The sequence below is a fragment of the Myripristis murdjan genome, chromosome 13, assembly GCF_902150065.1.
Source record: "Myripristis murdjan chromosome 13, fMyrMur1.1, whole genome shotgun sequence".
In the NCBI taxonomy this organism is placed as follows: Eukaryota; Metazoa; Chordata; class Actinopteri; order Holocentriformes; family Holocentridae; genus Myripristis; species Myripristis murdjan.
The window spans coordinates 3,950,592-3,963,353 of NC_043992.1; the positions used below are offsets into that span (position 1 = coordinate 3,950,592).

The 12,762-nt window shown below is 40.3% G+C and overlaps 1 protein-coding gene across 3 annotated transcripts in view; it reads right to left on the minus strand.

The window, feature by feature from the left end:
* map4k1 (mitogen-activated protein kinase kinase kinase kinase 1) overlaps positions 1-12,762 on the minus strand; it is a 49,581-nt gene that overhangs the window by 26,402 nt on the left and 10,417 nt on the right. For all 3 annotated transcript variants that reach the window (XM_030066932.1, XM_030066934.1, XM_030066931.1), the window contains exon 2: positions 1,547-1,604. In XM_030066932.1, coding sequence (XP_029922792.1) covers positions 1,547-1,604 — 58 coding nt within the window. The remainder of the gene's footprint in view (positions 1-1,546; positions 1,605-12,762) is intronic.

Genomic DNA, 12,762 nt, shown 5'->3' on the forward strand with positions numbered 1-12,762 from the left:
ACCTGAGGACACACTCTGATATGGAGAGAGAGAGAGAGGAAGCACAGCGGGGTGGCGGAGCGAGCTTGAGAGTGAATGAAGAGAGTGAGCGGTCCACTTCTGTGTTTGGTACAGTAGAGATTACACACGATGCCAAGCATGCCTGACTATGATGGACCACTACTCAAGACCACCTTGTCCAAGTGGACTGGCATGCCCAGGGACGGTACGCAGTGTTCACACCAATAAAATGAGCTGGACTTTGGGGTCAAGTGCCCTTGGATCCAGGTCCGAGCCCCTGATGTGAAAGCCCCTCTGAGCTCACTGCAAAAAGTCAAAATCTTACCAAGATTATTTGTCTTATTTCAAGTAAAAATGTCTTATTTCTAGTCAAAATATCTCATTACACTTAAAATAAGACATGATCAGCACAGAATTAACTTGTCTTGTCAAATTTTTACTTGTGTCACAAATAAAAATTTGCTTGTTTCATTGGCAAAATTTGTTTTTTGTTTCAAGCTACTTTTCACTTGTTTCAAGTAGATTTTCACTTGAAACAAGTGAAAATTGTCTAAAGACAAGTTAATTCTGAGCTGATCATGTCTTATTTTAAGTGTAGTGAGATATTTTGACTAGAAATAAGACATTTTTACTTGAAATAAGACAAATAATCTTGGTAAGATTTTGACTTTTTGCAGTGCTATGTAGCTGATATATGAGAGGGACAGATACGAATGACAAGAGGTCAAAACAGGACTGGCGTAATCCTTTAAGGGTGCTTTCACATCAGAGACCCGGAGCTACACTTGACCCCAAATTCTAGTTTATTTTGTTAGCATGAACAGTGTGTACCGCCCCCGGGCTCATGCCTGGCTGCACATGGAAAACGCTTTCTCAAGTACGTTTCATGTGCACTTTGGCACAGTCCGCATCGTGTGTGAACGCAGCTGTACCAAACATGGAGGTGGACCACTCGCTCTCTTCATTCACTCTCAAGCTCGCTCGGCCACCGCTGTGCTTTCTCTATCTCTATCTCTCTCTCTCCACTGGAGTGTGTATGGAACAGCTTTACTAATGTGAAAGCTGAGCGGGGAGGGAGTGAAGGGGGGACAGTGATACTCAGGCACGACAGGAGGTAATTGCACCTGATATGAACCCGCCCTGCGACTGAGCTCGTACTGTGAGGGAGTCAGCGTGACCCCCCCTGTGCTGGGACAATGAAAACTATTTGGAATGACTGGTTTCACCGGTTGCTGCTGATCCCAGTTTGACAGGTGTGCTGGAATGCACCTGCAGCCTGTTTGCCTTGACGGTTAGTAGAATATAAATACAGTTTCTATCTTTAACCTGTATGATTCATGTTGTTGTTGTGTTACTGTCTCTCAGTGGGTGTCTGGATTTTGTGTGTTTACTCTTTTATTCAAAGCTCCAATAACGAGAGCGGATCTTTAGTACGTTTTTTTTTTTTTTTTTTTTTTTAAATGTATATATATATATATATATATATATATACATACATAAGCATGATAAGCTGCTACTATTTTTTATTAAGGAAAGAAATTTTCACCTGGTTCCATCTTGATGACTTTGATGGCTGCCAGCTCTCCATTCTGCTTATTACGTGCCTGGACATACACACACATAGACACACACACACACACACACAATCAGAGGTTGGATGTTAATATACTAATTAATATATATATTAATATATTTTGTCATTTTGGTGTGTTCATGCATATCAGAGGGCCAGTGTGCAGAGGAAACACTCTCCTGCACCGCCCTTTGGCACTTAACACACAAATACATGTACAAAAACACACTTTAACACGCCCTTTATAAATGTATGGGCAGACACACACACTGACCTTTAGAAGTGTGATAGCACTAGCTGGTGTTACTTCCGTGATCTACCTAGAAACTATTAACAGTGCCTTTATAAACCACAGACTTACACAAAGTTAGAAAAAGCACCATAGTGACATTCACCATTGTATAGAGTTACAACTATCCTATTCTATTTGTATTTCATTTTTTCATTATCAAATTATTTTCTACATTAATTTTTTAGTCGTTTGGTCGATAAAATGTCAGAAAATGGTGAAAAATGTTGATCACAGGCGACGTCCTCAAATGTCTTGTTTGAGACATTTAGTTTACTGTCATCGAGGACGAAAGACACTGGAAAATATTCACATTTAATAGGGTGGAATCAGAGAATTTCGAAATTTTCTTCTTAAAATTAACTCAAAACAATTAATCAATTATCAAATAGACAGCAATTAACTTGATAGTGGGCAACTCACTGATTATTTCACTAGAGAGCAGCTTCATGTCAAGTTTCTCGTCATTTCTAATAAAAACACGCACTGCAAAAACGCAAAATCTTACCAAGATTATTTGTCTTATTTCAAGTCAAAAATGTCTGATTTCTAGTCAAAATATCTCATTACACTTAAAATAAGACATGATCACCTCAGAAATAACTTGTTTTTAGACAATTTTCACTTGTTTCAAGTGAAAATTCACTTGAAACAAGTGAAAATTTGCTTGTTTCATTGGCAAAATTTGCCAGTGGAAAAAGTGAAAATTCACTTGAAATAAGTGAAAATTAGCTAGAAACGAGAAACAAATTTTGCCAATGAAACAAGCAAATTTTCACTTGAAACAAGAGACAATTGTCTAAAAACAAGTTACTTCTGAGGTGATCATGTCTTATTTTAAGTGTAATGAGATATTTTGACTAGGAATAAGACATTTTTGACTTGAAATAAGACAAATAATCTTGGTAAGATTTTGAGTTTTTGCAGTGCGCCTGTCACAACACTTTAGAAATGTCCTTTTGACGACAGGAAACTTATTTACTCCAAACAACTTTGAACAACTACCGCTCATCAGTGTTGAACTACTTTTTACAGTGAGCGCATCACATCCCAAACATTCGTATCCCTCCGCAGAGCAGCACAGGCAGCAGCTCAAAACCTTCCGGCTAGCGTAAACGACCCGTGCTAAATGCTAAAGGAAAACTGGGTAGAAAGCAAGATTTGCACGTTTTTTTTTTTCTTTTCTTTTCTTTGGTGGACAGTTTTACGACATTTTCAAAAAAAGGCCATTTATAACTGGTTTTGAGGCTGTAAACAAGAGTCCTGCTTGACCATGCTAGACGTTAGCAAGAAGCCGCAACAGCGTGGTGAGTTTCTCCTGGCTGAAGCTAGCAGTGAGGTTGTGTTGTTATGTTTGTAAATGATGGGAATCAACAATTTACTAAAGCCTGGGCTCAAAAATACTTATCCTTCAAAATTCCTGTGTAAAACTTCATACGTGAGGGTTCAAAAGATCAAGAATAGAAGGGAAACAGCCAAAGCTAAACATTGTTTAGCCCAAGGAAGCACCAGACAGCTCTGTGCAGATTAGATTGTATCAGTGGTTAGATTTCCTCTCCGAAACACAGTTACAGCTACACACACACACACACACACACACGCAGTGCTCACCTGGAGATTGGCATCAGCGTGAGGCAGAAAGGCTGCAGTAAGACAGTTTGTGGAGGTAAAAGCTGTGTTATATACAGCGTGCAGAGCTCTGAGGCTGTGGCAGTGGTCAGAGGCTCCACATAAACTCTGGAGGTATTATTTAGCCTCAGGTTCAAGGTGAAGGTCGTGGTTAAGGTCACAGTTTGGTTCATGATCAGCCGTTTGCAATTTGTTTTGGGATTTGGACTCAACACAATATCAGCACCATGACGGCGCTGGCAACACGAGCCTGTTTTTTTTTTTTTTTTTTTTTTTAAAGGTAACCACAGACTCGAAAGCATCCTGTGCTTTGGTCTTTTTATTGCTTTATTTTGAAGTTAAACCAGAGAAAGAGGAATGAATGAATAATATATCCTTCTTTGCCCTCTATTTTAAACTTCTAAACCACAAGATCTTCACATAAATCATCTGTGTTTCTGGTCTCTACCGCTGATTAATGTAACACACAGTCGTGCTTCAGCTGTCGGGCGAGCTCGGTGTCTGCTCGCTCTTTCCTGCTGCACAGGAAGTGATGCGTTTCGGGTGTTTCTGCTTTGTTTGGAATGAGCAAAGCAGGAAGAATTGGGCGGAACAGATGAGGAAAAGAGAAAGGAGAAACTCCCACCCTCTGTGACTGACAGGTGGTCTGTGGGACGTGCAGGGCACAGAAACCACAGCCACGAGCGCTGAGTGACAAAAAAAATGGAGACAAAATTGTTTACCGTGATGAATAAAGATCCAATAAATAATTTACATGGACATAAACTGAAAGGAAACAAAAGTGCGCTCTCCTGCATTTCTAAAATTTGCTCTTTTACACATTATTCCATGATATGATATAGTTTAATATTTAATGTATATAGATATTACATATACAAAGCTCTCAAGTCTCATGCATTGGGCGTGAGACACATGCATTTCAACCTGATCACACACTCACACAGAGAACACACTTTGTATTTCTCACACAGAGAAATCACCAGCATAACGCCCACCAAGTTGCGTAGCTATTTTTTTATAACAATGGAACAAGTAGAGGAATCTGTATTTTCTATATTTTTATATTTGACTGTTTTTTCATTATTGAAAATACAGTCTAGGCTATGTTTGGTCTGCTTGGCTATTATCACCCTGACACACGCAATTTCGGCCGTCGTATGTGGTCGGCGGTCGCTTTTGCGCCTATTTTTTTTTTTTCTTTCTGGTCGGCGGTAGCTTTTGCGCCATTTTTTTTCTTTCCTTTTGACCCCCTCCACCGCCCCCACCCCTCCCACCCCCCTTCTCTGCCTCCTCCTCAACCCGCCGCCAACCAAAATCTCACTCTGAACTCAGTTCAAAACTTGAGAGCCCTGCATATGTATCTACACACACATAATAATAATAATAATAATAATAAAACTTTATTTGTATAGCACCTTTCGTACAAGAATTGCAGCTCAAAGTGCTTCACAATAAAGAGAAGAACATTTGAAAACACATTAAATAAAACATTAAAAAGGATAAAACACAGCGCAGGGTGGAATTAAAAAGAAAAGGCTAAAAATTGAAATAAAATTTGAAATAAAACAAAAGATGCAAATAAAACAATGAAAGAGAACAGTGTGGAATAAAATAGGGGCTAGTTAAAGGCTAAAGTGAAAAGGTGGGTCTTTAATCTTCTTTTAAAGATGTCCAGTGAGCTGGCTTCCCTGATGTCTAAAGGTAGTGTGTTCCAAATACATAAATTTAAAACATAAATTTAATTATGTATTGATATTTATTCAATGTATACTTTTAAGATGAATTATATGTTATACTAAATGTTTTCCATAAGGCTGAACCAAGTCTGACAAGCAACGGGCATCAGGGGCTGTCATATCTGTCTGTCTGTCTATCCACCACTGCCGCTTTAACCAGATAGGTAAAACAGATTTAAATAGTTATTTCCATGGTGGGCCTGGACAGGAGCCGCCCTCTGCACGGGGGAGGAGGAGGGGTAGGGGGGTGACTGCACCGTCTGGTTAGTAGTTTACATGTTACAAACTCCTTTCATGCAGAGGAAACACCCGTTCACGTTCAGCCACGCCTGGAAGAGCACAAATACAGTCATAACTGTACAGAAGCCCACACACACACACACACACACACACACACACACACACGCAGTGACGGGTGGCTGAGCAGCGGGCAGGACAGTAAATATGCCCTCAGCTCTTTATAACTATGGAAACTCCACTGGCTCTTTTTTAAGCATGACACATGACAGAGCTCCTCTCAGAGGCATGGGAGCTCCTGCGGGTGGCGGCCCGGGGCAGCCTCCGTGGAAACTGAACCGGTCACCCCTGTGCTCCGCCCACGCAGCTGCACAAAACACAAGCTGCACCTAGACCGTCTTCAACGGCACATCATGTCATAGTTTGTGAAATTACAACTCCAGGCATTTTGTTGAGACGGATTCCAGCTCGGTTTCGATGTCGCAAAAATACACACACGTTCTGTTCACGAAAAAAGCGAGACAAAGAATGTTTCCCCGCCAGGAAAGAATTAGGTGGAGACGCGGCGAGACACAGGCAGCCGTTTGACACTGAAAGAGCTCGATGGAAAGTCAGAGGGTGGAGGTCAGAGAGGGGGCGAGGGGGGCGGACACGTTGACCTTCAACTCTTATGACCCAGGTGCAGTTTCCACCCCGTGTCAAGATGTTTTCTGCTGTGACTCAAGTCTTGTTGTTTGTTTGTTTTCTCAAACGCGTAAAAGCTTCCAGACGGAAGACGAGGACAGGATGAGGCGGCTCAGCAGGCCACGTCGGTTTGTCAGTATATCACAACATCTGTAGGGGCCGTGAAGAGCTACATGTTGCTACAAATAAACAACACTTTACCATAATAAAGGCACCAACTATCTATCTATTCTATCTATCTATCTAAAAAAAAAAAAAAATCCCAGAATTTCCCTGGTTGGGATCAATAAAGTATATCTATCTATCTATCTAACTACAGTAAAATATCACTGTTTAACGAAATGCTCATTTCATTTGCTGAGTGAACCAAATTCCTCTCACGTGACTCCGTGTGGATCAACACAGGCCACCATATTTTCAGTGTATAAAAAGTAAGACTTTCTCATGGATTCTTCAATGTATTATAATTTTGTTATTTCAATAAAATATAAATTAATAAAATATAATAATTATTATAAAATATTGTAAAATTGTTAAATATTGTAAAATAGTAAATAGTATTATGATTTAATTTACTGTAATATTACCACAGTATATTTTTCACAACATATTATATTGTTCTGGTGTATGTATGCATTACATATACATACACACATTCACTGCAACATATTGCCCAATATCTATATACATATAAACATATACATAAACACACACACACATATACATATACAGACAGCGCCATCCAGTCATGTTGTGTGAGTGTATGCGTGTGTGTGTCTGTGTGTCTGTGTGTGGTGGGTGAGTGGTAAGAGTAAGTAACAACAGCTTCAATGGCAACGGAAACTCCATTCAATCAACAGGCAGTCTGAAGGGGCAGGTGTGTGTGTGTGTGTGTGTGTGTGTGTGTGTGTGTGTGTGTGACCAGCAGGCATGTGCTGATTTGTAGTTTGTATGGCTGTAAGAAGTGGTGCTCTGCGAGGTGTTTTGTATGAACTGGAGGACAGCGGCTGCAGACGTCAGACAGGTGACGTGTCAGATGAGAGACACCGGGTCGACTCAAGTTCACTTTACTTTGTTCAAAAACATGAGAGAAAGGCCTTCAGCAAATGAGCAAAATAAATAAACAGATGACATAAAATCAATTGAAAACAGAATGAAATAGAATAAAATAAAAATAAACAGCCAAGCAAAAATCTATTTTTAAAATTTTATGAGAAAAAAAAAAAAAAAAAAAAAAAAAAAAAATATATATATATATATATATATATATATATATAATTCTTGAAAAGTGAAACGTTTTCTCCAGCAGTTCAGAGGGCGGATCATTTCTGTCAGATCTTGATTACCGAGCGCGGTGATGTTGTGCCACTTTTTGTTGTGTACTTTTCAAAAGAGTATTTTTATTTTGTTATTTCTCCTTTTTCCACTTCAGAGGGTCCCGTGTGGACTCTGTGCGCTCGTCTCTTTTAGGACGACTAAAAAAACCCGCTCGAAGAACACACTCCCTCTCTGTTCTCACACCACATTTTAAATCACACACGTTTTACCGTCACTGAGGCACATGTTTTTTTCTCACTGATCATTTTGATTCCACTTAGATTACTAAATCAAACACTAAAATTTAGTAAGCTGACTGTACATCTACGTGAGCAGGTTTTAGTACCCTTTCTATCCCAGTGTGTGTGTGTCTGTGTGTGTCTGTGTGTGTGTGTGTGTGTGTTTGTGAAAGAGACAGTGAGATCAGAGAGGTCAACGAAAGGAAAGCCCCAACCAATCAGTAAAGTAGTAAACACACTATCTGTCTCGCTCTTTCTCTCTCTCTCTCTCGCTCTCTCTCTCTCTCTCTCTCTCACACACACACACACACACACTTAGGGGGGTGGAAATGTTGTTGTAGAAGGTCTGCAGCTTCCACAGTAACGATATCCCTGATGCTCAGGAGGTCAGATAAGGCCAAATTCAGTTAGACATGCAGGCACACACACACACACACACACACACACACACACTGAAGACAAGATGAGCACACGGGGATTCAGGAGGTGGTGTGTGACTTGTTCTAGCACGTTCCGTCAGGTTTGATTCTCCTGAACAGAAACAAGGAAGGAAGATGGAGGAAATTCGCAGGTGGCCCCCCCGTTCACTTCCTCCAGCAGATCTACAACATCACAGAAACAGATAGAGGAAATCACTGAGATGTGATCTGTGAATGTGAAATGTCACAGGAAGAGCCGTGTGTCAGTGTGAGGGAGGAGGCCGATAAGCCTGGCCGATGGACTGAGCCGTCTCTGTCGTGATGTCAATCCACCGCCAGGCCAGTGGACCGTGTCAAACACAGGCTTCTACGAAAAACTCCCGTGTCGCTTTAAGCCGCGACCCACTTCTTTCAGCTTTTATCTTCCTCTTCCTTTGGGCTCGTCAGTACGCGCAAACGTGCAGCTGCGCTTTGTTCAAACCCACAAAACTTTATTGTAAATTGTGGACACCCCAAGGTTTCCCAAGATATCAAGCCTGTCCTGCAGAATTATTTTGAGCCATGTCTAAAATGATGCACAAGACAACAAAACAACAAAACAGCAGCATATGAATATTTCCCTCAGGGTCGGTGTGATGGAGTGTCAGTGACGCTGCAGCCAGCAGACACACATGTGCATGACATTGTCCTGCCATATTGTAAAAATAAAAACATTGTAAGCAAAGCATATGGGATCATTTTTTCAGCTTAAAACAGTTATACATATAGTTATATATATACTCTTTTGCAAATAAAAAAGCAAACCCACACACACACACTGCGTGTACAGACACACCCATTCGCCCACATGTGCACATGCACGCTCACACACACACACACACACACACACACACACACACACAAGCTGGTATCTGGATGGCATTTGTGTGTTTTTTCTTTTCTTTTTTGGCATCAGATATTATCTCTTCCTCTGTTTTTTTTTTTTTATTATTATTATCAAAGATGAATCAGCTTGAGCCAAAATTCAAGCTCTTTTCACCCTAAAAAACACGCAATGACACACACACACACACACACACACACACACACACACACAATACACTGACAAACCACACAGTTTCAGCAGAAACTTGACACAGTTAACTCGGCTCTGCAGGCAGATTCTGCCAGCAGTCAGTCCACTGTTCTATCTCACTTCTTCATTTTTTCAGAAGCTGCACACACACACACACACACACACACACACACACACACACACACACACACACACACACCTGGTGCAGCCCACAGCTTCTTCTTCTGGGCTGTGAGGCCTGAAAGCAGCGCAGCTCCAAACTGAATCACCAGCAGCACCGACCGCTGCTGAGCAGCACACCACACCACACATCAGATAAGGTGTGCAGGGTTTTACTGGAGGAGGAAGAGTGAGATCCTAAACGCTGATGCGACGTAAACACCTGATCCAGTCAAAGGGGTTGAAATCAGAGCAAAATGATGTATTGTATTGTAGTCAACACCAAAATAGGCAGGAGGCAACGTGTAAGGCTTTATGAAATGATGCTTTGGAAATGCTGAAATGCCAAAATGTGTCGATTCATTGTTTCTCAGGTAATATTACATCAGGATTCTCGGTAAAATGTAGTTGAGTATGACGTGTAAAAGCTGTCATCGTTTCTGTTCAGTGTTAAATTGTTCTGACTGGCTCTCACTGCTCCATATCCTGCTGGCTACTGTTTCCACTCCAACACTGCAGCACATCTCATGTTTTGCATGGAAAAGCTTCGTCTGCAAAGTAACTAGTAACTCCAGCCAGCAGATTCTCCTCTGCAATGTCGTGCAGGAGGAGTCTCACTAAACTGAAAAGGTCAAGTAAAGAGCACCTCAAAACTGGACTGAGGTAAAGGACAAGTGAAATGTAGATCTGTGTGCGGGCTGGACAGCCAATCGACGAGCGGAGGTTTGAGGACGCTGACGCACACACAGGTGAAATCCCTTCAAGAGCAGCACTTTAGAGAAACTAGTCATAGTCATTGTCATAGTCATATTTATTAAGTCTTCACCACAATTATGGTATGGAGTACAAACAAGACAAAATACAAAATAAATGATGAACCGTCAGAATGAGTCATCACAGATCGAAATAAACAGAAAAAACAAGCCTGCACTCAATCATTTATAGAGTGGCAAAACATTATTCAAGAAAGCACCCAGTTTACAGATTATTCTTAAATGATCAGTCTTCAGTAAAGCTATACATTTAAACATAGAAGGGCGGTTTAAAAAAATATTTAGGCAAGTACTTATTTCTGTTCTCGGACATGGTTAAATTTTTACATTCAAACAAAACATGATATTCATCTCCCAGTTGGCCGTCGTTACACAGATAACAAAACCTTTCATTCCTTTCCAGACCCTTGTATCTACCTGTTATTTTAGGAAGTCTATTATTAGAGGTTCGAAAATTACAAATGGCCTGGCTATACTTCTTATTTTGACAGAGTAAATATTTTTCAAACTTAAAAGACCTCTTTAAATTCACAATATAAATCACATGAGGACATACTCTGTAGTTCATAACGCCATTTCTGCACAAACTGATCCTTTACCCTCTGCTCAACTGCCATCTTCAGCCATTTAATGTTATCACATCTCTGGTCTGACCAAACATAAGAAAAACCGCATTCATCTAATATTTGCTTAACGAAGGAAATCCACGGTGATCCATATAATTCATTAATATATAAATTAAATAGACAGTTATACATCACCCTGCTAATCTTTGTTTCCTTCCCCATCACTAAACTCGCCCAATAGCCAATAATTCTTTTTTTGATGTCAACACATAAAGGGTATCTTCCAAGTTCGCCATAAATCATATTATTACAAGTGGACATTTTAACTTTCAAAATATACTTGAGAAATTTCAAGTGTAATTTCTCTAAGATGTCTACCTTCTCAAATCCCCATACCTCACAAGCATACAGCATTACTGGCGTCACCAGCCTATCAAAAAGCTCTAATCTAATATCTATTGGTACATCAAACCTCCTACATTTGCACAATAAAGAAAACATAGTTCTTGAAGCCCGTTTACAGAGATCCTCAATAGCAAGTTTGAAAGACCCGTTGTAGTTGAAAAGTATTCCTAAATATTTAATACTATGTACAGTTTCTAGCTCCTCACCATTACAGAGGAACTGATACTTTTCAACATCAACTTTACAGTGGTCAAATAAAATGATCATTAAGAAAAATTACCTTTTCCTTATTTTTTAAATAGGGGGGGGGGGGGGGGGGGGGGGGGGGGGGGGATCTTGAGTCGACACACAGTATATTATAAATTTTAAATTTTTCAATAGTTTACTTTTTTTTTTCTTCATTTTTTGTTTTCCAGAATGGGTTTGCTCATTTCAGTTTAGTTCTTATTAGTTTCAGTATTCATTTTATTATTATCATTATTGTTGTTGTTGTTGTTGTTGTTGTTGATTATGGTATTACTATGTGGTATTTGTCAGGGTCCAGGCTGAGGGAGTTCAGAACAGGTGTTTCAGTCCAAAACACTTTGAGACGGCAGCTGCCTGTCAGTCATGTCCATGTTCCAGGAAACATCAGCACCAACGTTTCCTCGCTGACATTTTCTGCATATTTTTATTTCATTTTAGTTTTAGTTTTATATGTACACAATATTGTTTCAGTTGGTTTTCATGTTTTTCTAAACTCTAGTTTTTATGTTTAGTTCAGTTAACTAAAATATTTTTTCACATCTAGTTTTAGTTTTATGTTTTAGCCAACGATAATTATCTTGGTCCAAGACATCAAAAAAGTAGGTGGCACTTTGTTCTGCTGGTGGACTGTTGACTCACTTGTGAGTTGAGGTTTGATTCAGCGGCGAGGAGCAGCATGTTTGCAGCCTGCCACCAGCAGACCATAAAGGTCAAGTGCTAATCGTCAGACTTCATCAACAATGTGTGTTGGCTGTTGATTGGTGGCGACACACAACACGCCTAGTGTCTGTCGTCTCGCTCATAACTCAAACTTTAACCTGGTTTTTGAATGTGGTTCAACTTTAACATATAGCGTTAAAGCAAAAAAAACAACATGCACTGTCCAACTATAACTACCAACTGTGGTTCATTCGCCTGAATAGACCACAATTTGTAGCTGTAGCTGAACTGGGCATGTTGGGTTTTCCTGGAAACCTTTGTTGAAGTTGAGCCACACTCAGAGAGTTATCAGACAGCATTTCAGTCCTCTGTCACGACATTCACCACCTAACCTTAAATTTAGCCTTGACCAAAGCTGCTGACAATCCACTGACAGTGTGTTGACTGCACTTTGAGCAGGTGGACATGACTGTGAACCTACAGGCAGCTGGCCTAAATTACACACTGTTTCTTGAACATTTCTTGTCATTTGAAAATCCCTAACAGTTCTTGAAAATCAGCTGATACACTACTATATGTACTGACGCAGTTGGCTATCAAAATAAAAGTGATACAAAAAAAAAAACCTCAAGAATGAGACAGATGAGTGCCAAAACCAGCGCTGTGGTCAAGCCCACCTAAACTAAGACAAGTCAAGAGCAGACGCGTGTCCCACACTGTGTGGCACATGGACGTGGAGCATGCAAATCACAGGC